Source organism: Ailuropoda melanoleuca, chromosome 7 (assembly GCF_002007445.2).
Source record: "Ailuropoda melanoleuca isolate Jingjing chromosome 7, ASM200744v2, whole genome shotgun sequence".
NCBI lineage: Eukaryota > Metazoa > Chordata > Mammalia > Carnivora > Ursidae > Ailuropoda > Ailuropoda melanoleuca.
Genome location: NC_048224.1, coordinates 86,642,535 through 86,652,918, shown reverse-complemented (window position 1 = coordinate 86,652,918; position 10,384 = coordinate 86,642,535). Strand labels below are relative to the sequence as shown.

Sequence of the window (10,384 nt, the reverse complement as noted above, 5' to 3'; positions counted from 1 at the left end):
CCACGCTCACTCAATAAGAGTTCCAGAAAAATGAAACCAATAAAATGGAAAGTCATTAAAGAAATCATTTTAGAAAATGCCCTTCATCCAAGAATGGTACAATTTTTCAGAGTGAAAGGACCATGGGGTATGACAAACGTCCCACATACCTAGACACATAATGGTGAAACTTTTAGGACTCAAAGCATAAAAGGAAAATCCTCAAAGTTTTTCAATGACAGAAAAAATAGGTTTTTATCAATAAATAGAGAAGATGAAAGAATCAGATTGGTGTCTGGTTTTTAAGTCAACAATACTGGACGCTAGCAAACCATCATGTTAGGGCTTCAAAATTCTGAAGGGAAAGGATTTAGAATCTAACACCCTAAACTCAATTTTTAAAAAATTTAAGTGAAGGATTCAACCTGATGGATTAATTGATGATCTGCTGCAATAAACCAAAAAACTAACCTTGGGATGAAAGAAAAAGCCGTGAGAAGGAACCAGTAGAATTTACAGTTGTCTAAATAACTATGCATACTGTTAAAACACACACAAACACACACATCAAGATAACACAGATTAATCTGAAACAAATCCCACATGATGACACCAGGTGAAGAGGTCCGGGTGGGGAAGAGCAAGAATGCTAAGGGAGAAGCGCGGGAGATAACAGCCACTGTATCTGCAAACTCAGAGAGAAGAATCACCACTAAAGGAAGAGCAGTAGGTTTAATTCTTTCCAAAGCACTAGAAAGAAAAACTAAGAGAAAAAACAATACTCAATCATGTCGCTGAAATGCTGAAGATACAAAATAAAATGGCAGGGATGGTCCAAACATTTCAATAATTTCAATTAATATAAATGGATTAAATTCCCCAGAGACTATTAGATTGAACTCCCAAAAAGCTGTTTTGACTACATTAATTGGGGGAAATAGGTCAATGCCAAGAGTATTAAGGACAGAGAGTACGGAGGACAAACAAGAGTACTTCCCAGTTATAAAAGGCACAACTCAACCAAGAGTCATCATATGATGCTTTCTTTCACATTCAGAAATCAATTCGTTACATGAACAGTAAGATAGGAATGTAAACTGTATGAACAATTAACAAGCTAAACCCAAAAAACCTCGTATCCAAGAAAAGGCACCCCTCTCCCCAAAAACATTCACAGAATATTTACAAATATTAACTGCGTGTTCCATAAAGTAGAAACCACATGGGCTATATTCTAGGTGCTTAAAAATGTTAAATGCACTTGAAGAATTCCTGGGTTAAATATATAAAGGCAACTGAATGTGAAATTACCCGCTAGAAATAAACAGCAACAGTGACCAGAGCTCAAGACTGCCAGACATAGCCGAGGCAGTTTTCAGAACAGCATTTTCAGTCTTAAATATATTTATTAGAAAGCAAGAGAAATTGAAAATAAAAATTTTTGCACAATACACTTTAAAGCAGTGATTGTGAACATTTCTGGAGTCATAAGGGTCTGTGAAAGCAGCCTAGGAGTCTGAAATCATTTATGTATTTAAAGCCAATGGAATTTGTATGCCAACCTGTGATAAAACTGCAGTCTAAATCACACCTTAGAATATCAACCCAGTTTGTAACACTGGTTACTTTATCCTGATGAGATGAATTGGCTTAAGAGTCATAATTAGGAATAATATAAAAATTAAACTGAATTCCTTAAAGTCAGGCAAGGCCTCATTCATTTTTATATTTTCAATTCATGCATACTGGTGGCACGTAAGATAGCACTCAACAGTGTTATATAAACCGAATTAAGTAATGTGCTGAACAGATAACTTTCTAAAACATGGGATTCACTGCAGGAGGAGAACGAAAAAGAATAAGTCTATATGGTGGTTACAAAGTTGGGAAACACCGACCTAAGTATCAATTTGATCTCAGGTCTGTAATATCACAGTGTTACATGCCAGATATTCCAGGATTCTGGATAGGATCTTACAAATATATAGGAGCAAGAGATCTTTCTTCAGGGCCACCATCAGCTTTCTTGCCTTTTTCTTGCAGGCAAGATTCATGGACTTCAATAATCACGATGTCAGATAAAGTCAATTTTTCAACAACAGACTAATTTTTTTAAAAAACCCAGTCAAAAGGGGAGGGCTCCAGCTCTAGCTAGCACAAGTGACTATAACGTAATATCAAAATCTCTGGTATTAAAGGACTCAAAAAGATTATTTAAAACATTTTTTTAAAGGGTTCAATTAATAGGCTCATACGATGAATTTTAATTACATCTTAAAACTGGTTTTAAGGTTTTACATTATTTCACAAACTACTGTTTTGGCTATGAATTAGATGGACCTCGTCAAGTACCATGCTTTACATAGTTTTCAACAGAGAAATTAAAAAGGTCCAATTTTGAACCATACTCAAAAGAAGCACTCTCAGTGAATCTAAACACACACAGTGGACTTATCTATATTAATATTCCAAATTCAGTATCTGAACTACTTAAGCAGTGCCAATAGATGAATTTCAAAATGCCCTTTGAACTAAACACGGAAATCTTAAATTTTAAGACTTTCTGAGTGTATTAATTTGATATGTTTTATTTTTTAAATAACCCCCTTGCTACAGTTAAAGAATGATTCTTCCTCTCCTGCATTAAAAACAAAACGACTATACGTCTCTCCCTAACCTACCATTTTGCTTAGCTGAATTAAACATTTTTAAAGCTTTTTTCTTTACTACTAAACCAGTATCTTCGATTCTTTTTTTTTTTTTTTAAAGATTTTATTTATTTATTCAATAGAGATAGAGACAGCCAGCGAGAGAGGGAACACAAGCACGGGGAGTGGGAGAGGAAGAAGCAGGCTCCCAGCGGAGGAGCCCAATGTGGGACTCGATCCCGCAGACGCTTAACGACTGCGCTACCCAGGCGTCCCAGTATCTTCGATTCTTAACTGTCCCCTGAGCAGACTTTCTTACCTGACAGCAATACATACAAATAAACATAAATAAAAATAGAATTCTGCCAGCAAATATGCACAACCCCAACAATACAGACACAGTCTTAAAAATCAGTTAGGTATTTATTTGCATAGATTCAAAGGAAAGAATTAAAAATCCAACATAATATCCCATGAGGTCTACAGTTTAATTACGAATCCAGTTTTTTTTTTTTAAAGGTTTTCCTCCACTAACTTTAGGATGGGACTATGTCACATGATGCTGAAATATCAGATACCTATACATCTTTAGTTTTTGCAGAATTAGTATTAAGTCCAAAAAAGTCCTTTTTGATGATGTATCGAACACACTGCAAAATCACATTTCTTTCATGTCGAATGTCCGGAGCTAAAAGCTAAAAAATAATAAATAAAATGATTAGCGGGTAAATAAAATATATCCAAGAAACACAATCTAAAATATTATATGTGTCTTCCCATATAAAGAACACAGAACAATAAAGATATATACTTATACTTATTATAATTTATAATATATTTATAATATAATACATATTTAAATATATATTTTAAATTATTTTGTCAAAAAATAATACAAGAACATTTCCTTTTAACGTATACCAAGACTATCTAGCTTTTTAAATAGCACAAATGTTCACATTTGGGGTCCTCTCTAGGAGTATCTAACAAAGGACAGGAAATACAGGTTTAAAAGTTTGCAATTCTTTAAGCGACAAATCATGTCAAGGAGGACCCTCCTACACCCAAACTTACAAACAGTACAGAAACTGATAAACAGATATAGTAAATACAGTAATGATGAAACCAGCAGTAAAAAATCCCAACATTTCTGGACTTTCGCAACTTTTCATTTTTGTGTTTATTGTAATTGAAGGAAATCTAAAAATCCCTGGTATTGAGAAGAAATCCATAACCAAGGAATCATATGTGATTTGCCAAAAAGGACAAGATCATTCGATTTATTTTCTGATGTCATTAGTTAGTTTAGAAACATCACAAAGGAATGAACATTCAGCGAAGAGATGACTTAATTTACCACTTACAAGGTATTTTGAAAATTCAATTTACTTTACATAAGCACTGAAATTTACAAAATAGAGATTCCCATTTCCGATCAATTTAAACCAGAAGTAACTGTGTCTACATGTAACACCTCAAAGAGTGTAGCCACAGAACAATTCAGCTATAGCATAAACACTTAGGTGACAGGGCTAAAACAACTTTCACACATTGTCAATAGTTCTACAACTCTAGTAAAAATTTCAGAATATTTTCTATTACTTTTAGCATGAAAGAACTGGCATCTTTGAACAGCTTCATGTCCATTACTTAGAATCAAAAGATGTGCTTCTTCCTCTTTTAAAATCTGAAGAAACAGATTTTTCAGCACATCATTCTAAGAATAAAGTCAATAACGCACAAAATAAACACATAAAAACCTCTTTCTCCCTTCAGTCTGCCTTTCTATTTAGTTGTGATTTCAATGGAAACTTTAAAAATGTCACTACACCTCAATACATATTTCCTTACCAATTAGTTAAATCTATAGATTCTTTTATTTTAAGCAGTTTTGAAAAGTGTAACTACTCCACATTTGCTGAACACTGGCTATATTCCAAATGCAGCTTCAAAATTAAGATACACAAATGAGTCTTCAAGGAGCAAATGTCTTTGGTAAACTTTAAAAACACACACGCATGAACCCATGCAGAAACCCAGTAGCTCTATCTTCATCATCTGAGAACACAGATTAGAATGTAAAGAAAAATCATTTACCATTTCCAGGAGATATGGGTGGCGTGTCCTTGGTTCAAATAACGATTGATAGTTGTGATAATCTTTTTTCCTCTTAGGGTTTGTCGTTTTAAAACTCTTCTTTTGGCTCTCGTGCTTTCTAACAGTCACTTTAACACTGGGACTTGGGCTCCTCGGAGTATTGCTCGGAAGAACCTCATCTGCCACCACAATGTCTGCTTCAGTCTTAATGGGAGCTTCTACGTGCAATGAAAAACAAATACAAAGATAACAACAAAAAACAGGTAAACTTCCAAAAGAGCCATAATACTGCCCCCCAGCAGCCATAATACTGGCCCTTATTAATAAAAACTAGGCATTTTCAATGTAGTATGATATTTTTCAAATTGGAAATATAACTGCCAAGAACTGAAGAGATTACCATAAAGAGTTAAAGAAAGCGATCTCTATGAAGGAAACAATACCAGATAGAAACTTGGATCTACACAAAGGAATGAAGAGTGTCAGAAATGTCAATATGTGCATAAATACAAAAGATATTTTTTTTTAATTTAAAATAGGTTTTAAAGATAACTGACTATTCTATGCAAAAACAGTAACAATGTATGTGGAATTTATAAAATCTGTAGAAAACCTAGTAACAACAGCACAGAGGAGGGGAAAAAGAGAGTGTAAGTATATTACTATAAAATTCTTTTTTTTTTTTTTAAAGATTTTATTTATTTATTCGACAGAGATAGAGACAGCCAGCGAGAGAGGGAACACAAGCAGGGGGAGTGGGAGAGGAAGAAGCAGGCTCATAGCAGAGGAGCCTGATGGGGCTTGATCCCATAACGCCGGGATCACGCCCTGAGCCGAAGGCAGACGCTTAACCGCTGTGCCACCTAGGCGCCCCTATTGCTATAAAATTCTTAAATCCTATATGAAGTGAGATAATATTACTGAAAGTATATTGTGATAAGTTGAAGTTGCATACTATATACTCTAGATAGACCAACTCCTAAAAAGTAAAACAAAGAGGTTCAATGAATAAACCCATATTTGCACTGCCCTAATAAGGCAGCATAAATCCAAAGGCAGGAAAAGAAGGAAAACAGAACAAAGGGTGAGATAAGAAGAAACAAGCCATATCAATAATTACAATATATATAAATAGTTTAAACATCCCACTTAAAAGGGTGAGTGGTCAGACTGGGGCGGGCTGGTGGGGAACAACAAGACCAACTACATAATGTCTACAAGAAACCAACTTTAAATTATAGGCAGTTCTTGCTTTCACAAACAGAACTGAAACTAAATCTCAGTTACCAAGGAAGTACAAAGCAAGGACTGCCTGTGACCAGTCACAGGTTAAAAGTAAAAGGAGAAAGAAAAGACCATGCATACATCAATCATAAAAAAGTTGGACTGGCTATATCAGTATCAGACAAAGGAGACTTCAGAACAGGGACTATAATCACGGACAAAGGACAGTTCATAATGATAAAGAAATCAATTCAGCAAGAAAGCAAAACAATAACACCTAATAACAGAGTTTCACTATACAAGTAGCAAAAGCTCACAGAGCTGAAACAAGAAATAGACAAGTCCATTATTAAGGTTGGAAACTTTTAACACTCTGCTTTCAGTAACTGAAGAACAATTAAACAGAAAATGAGCAGGGATATAGAAGACCTAAGTACCACTAACAACTCAAATTGACACACTGAACCCAATATACATTTTTGCCAAGTTCACATGAGCATTCACTTGGTTAGGCTAGAAAACAAGTCTCAATAAACTGGAAAAACAAAAACACTCTGAAAGTGTACAAAGTATGTTCTCTGACCGTTAACAGAATTAAAGTCATTAACAGAAAACTATCTACAAAACCTCCAAATCTCTGGAAACTAAACAACATACATCTAAATAACCCATGTATTAAAGAACAAATCACAAGAGACATTAGAAAATATTTTTAAAACAATAAAAACGAAAACATAACATAAATTTGTAGGATGCAGCTAAAAGCAATGCATGGAGGTAAATTAATAGCTTTGATTGCTTTTATTAGAAATGAAGGGAAAAAAGAGAAAAAAAATCAAAAATAAAAAAAAAGAAATGAAAAAGAATCTAAGATCAATTATCTGAACTTCCACTATATGAGATAGAGAGTGAGAAGGGAAGAAATAACAGAGTGAAAATCAATGAATTAGAAATAGCCAATAGAGAAAAAGCAATAAACCCAGAAGTTGGTTCACTCTAAAAAGATTAATAAAATTAATAAACTGCTAGCAAGAGTGATCAAGAAAAAAGGAAAAAATGCCATTTAATAATATGAAGAATCAAAGAGAGGACATCACTATAGATCTTACAGATATCACAAGAAAATGTTGTGAGCAACCTTATGCCAATAAATTTGACAAATTAGATGAAACAAATTTTTTTGAAAAACACAAATTACCAAAGCTGAACAAGAAAAAATAGAAAACCTAAATAGTCCTATATCTATTAAGGAAATTTAATTCATAATTTAAAATCTACCCCCCCCAAAATGCTAGGTACAGATGACTCCACTATTGAATTCTACAAACAAGAAAAAATGACAGCAATCCTACACAAATCCTTAAAAAAGAGGAGGAAGAAACAGATCCCAACTCATACCAAATCCAGAGAAAAGTAATCCATTACAGGAAAAGAAAAAGACAAACCAATAATCCTTCGTGAACACGGAGGTAAAAATCTTTAATAAATTATTAGCAAATCAAATCCAGCAATGTATTAAAAAGGTAACACACCATGACTAAGTAGATTTTATTCCAAGAATACAAGATTGGTTTGATATTTGATAATCAATCAATGTATTTCACCATATTAACAGAATAAAGAAGAAAAACCATATGATTAGTTGAAAACTCACAAGTTTTAAGGCTCCCCTCCTCTCATCCCTAAAATGGTTATTCTGTATTTTTTGATAAGCTGATGTGATATAAAGACTTCAATTCTAGACGCTGGGAGACTGGGTTCAATTGCCTGGACAAGAGTGTAGGAGTCTAATCATATCCCTCAAAACCTTTACACCCAAATGTTACATAGGACCAAATGTGTTAATTATGTTTGAAGGGAAGTACAGGGTAGTGTTAGAAGCACAAACCCTGGTCCCAAACTGTTCAAGCTCTAGTTCCATCACATACTACTTGTGATCTTGGGGCAAGCTACTTATCTCTGCCTAAATATCCCCATAAATAATGGCAGCTGCTTCATGAGGTTATTGCAATAATTAAATGAGTAAAGCACATAAAACGGCCTGACACAGAATAAGCACTATACAAGAATTTGTTATGACGGAGCACCTGGGTGGCTCAGTTGGTTAAGCACCCAACTCTTGATTTTAGCTCAGGTCATGATCTCGGGGTTGTGAGATTGAGTCCCCATGCCAGGCTTTGCGCTGAGCATGGAGCCTGCTTGAGATCCTCTCTCCCCATCCATCCCACCTGAGTGCACATGCGCATGCATGCTATCTCAAAAAAAAAAAAATTGCTACGATGAGAGTGGTTTGATGAGCCCTCAAAGTGATGGAAAAAAGAAAAACAATTAGAGAAATGGAACCATAAAAGAATGGAGCAAAGAATTCAAAGTGGTTTGTAGAGTTCAAAACTTTGGGAATAACAAAAGACAAAAAGAAAAACCAAGGTACTACTTTTTATTTCCTTCCCCTTCAAGTATTGATCTTCTGGGCGCCTGAGTGGCTCAGTCAGTTAAGCCTCTACCTTCCACTCAGGTCATGACCCTGGAGTCCTGGATCTCGAGCCCTGAGACAGTCTCCTTGCTCAGTGGGGAGTCTGCTTCTCCCTCTGCCCCTCCCCCTACTCATGGTTTCTCTCTTTCTCTCAGATAAATAAAATCTTTAAAAAAAAAAAAAAGTATTGATCTTCCAATCCAGGAATACAAAAGTCAAATGAATCAGAGCTTACACTGTCAATTTTCTGCTAAGGAATAAGGAACTGGGACCATTTATATTTTTCTTGAGGCTCACAACATTTCCCAGCTTAGTACCATATTTTAATGCCATATTTACCAATCCAAATGAATTTAAAATATAACCATTGAATTTTTTCAAACCTATAAATCACACTTTTTGATTTGTGGCCTTTAAAACTGAGTTTTCAACTTGGAGGACCCCAGTCATAGCCCAAACCAGTTTGAAAAAAACAGTTTTGGAGAGCTACAAAACTGCGCTTAACTTCTAACATGGCAAAACAAAAACAAAAAACGAACATGCAAAATCTGGAAGAGATATCAAACTAACCCATCTGGAAGTATTACTCACTGACATTTTCCTTCCTATGTGTATCTTAATGATTTTGACGTCCCCAGAGCCAAGCAGAGCCTCTTGTTTTGCTTCAGTCTTTCTTGAGGGGCCCCTTCCTTGTTTAAAACTCTTTCTGGAAAAGCACTAGCCATGTTTAGATCCTCAATACACCTTTGTATTAATTCCTAAGTTGAGAAAGATCATAACTATGATGACACAAGTGTTAAAATCTGTGAGGCATCAAACAGCTCCTCTCCATTTAGAATCCACTTAAATAAGCAGCCGTCTAGAAGCTACTTCATGGTTCAGAGAAAGCCCACTTTATTTCTTTGGTTTATTTTTTCCAAAGTCCCTATGTGTCAATACCCTATCCTATAGCCCAGAATTTACAATGGAAGTTGGAAACTTGCTAGTGACCTGGATGGCTTAATAAAGCTGAATTCAAAATACATACAATAATTCTTAAGCATTAGGAATGTAAAGCAAGGGCTTTTTCCTTCAGACAGGGGATTTCAGATAATTAGTAAAAATAAATTCATATAAAATAAAATTTATCTTTTAATAGATAATATCTATAAGAAAACACTACGCATTTCTGTGCAGGAAGACAGAAAATGTAACACAGAGAACGACTATAATGAAAGACAATACAGTTGGCTTTTTTTTAGATTTTTAAGTCCCTAAACCTAGGCTTTACATCAGCTCTCCCACATACTAGCTTTGTAAATTTGTCTTCTTTAAGCTTAAGGTTCTACAAATGAAGTAGTGGGAACTCAAAGATCCCTCCCGGTTTCCTTTCTTCCTTCTAATTTAAAAATGGTGGCAGCCTCAAAATGAAGACCTGAGGGGCGCCTGGGTGGCTCAGTTGGTTAAACATCTGCCTTCGGCTCAGGTCATGATCCTGGCATCGAGTCCCGCATGCGCTCCTTGCTCAGCAGGGAGCCTGCATCTCCCTCTGCCTGCCGCTCCCCCTGCTTGTGTGCGCGCAAATAAAGACATGAGAATGAAAGTATTAAATGTTTTATCTTAACAGAGAGAGAGAGAGTGAAGAGAGCACTAGTGCAGCTTGTTTTTGTAACATTCAGTAATCTGGTAATAGCTTTCATTGCTATCACCTGTCATAAATACAAGCGATAAGCAGGAAATGTAATATGTGTTTAAAGAATAACTCCATCTTCATATCAGTGTACTGGAAACAAGAGTAAAGAAATAAAAACTGTTTTCTTAAAATCAAAATAAAAACAAGAAGAGGTAACCATCTGTTAAGAAATACTCTGATAAAACCAAAGTAGTTTATATTTCAAAATTCAAGTAGCTTTTAACCAGCTACCATAGTAAACCATGGTTCATTAAAAAAGAAGAAAAAAACCCCTACGTTACAGATACATCT

At 35.1% G+C, this 10,384-nt stretch overlaps 1 protein-coding gene across 2 annotated transcripts in view; it reads right to left on the bottom strand.

The window, feature by feature from the left end:
- Nucleotides 1–3,031: 3,031 nt before the first annotated feature.
- The window catches only part of NUFIP1 (nuclear FMR1 interacting protein 1), a 43,022-nt gene continuing 35,669 nt past the window's right edge, over nt 3,032–10,384 (bottom strand). The window contains exons 9-10 of one of the 2 annotated variants that reach the window (XM_002914962.4): nt 4,725–4,942; nt 3,032–3,322 (exon numbers count right to left, since the gene is read on the bottom strand). In XM_002914962.4, the coding sequence (XP_002915008.1) occupies nt 3,206–3,322; nt 4,725–4,942 (335 nt within the window). In that variant the 3' untranslated portion in view covers nt 3,032–3,205. The remainder of the gene's footprint in view (nt 3,323–4,724; nt 4,943–10,384) is intronic. The other variant, XM_034665200.1, reaches the window with a different exon arrangement.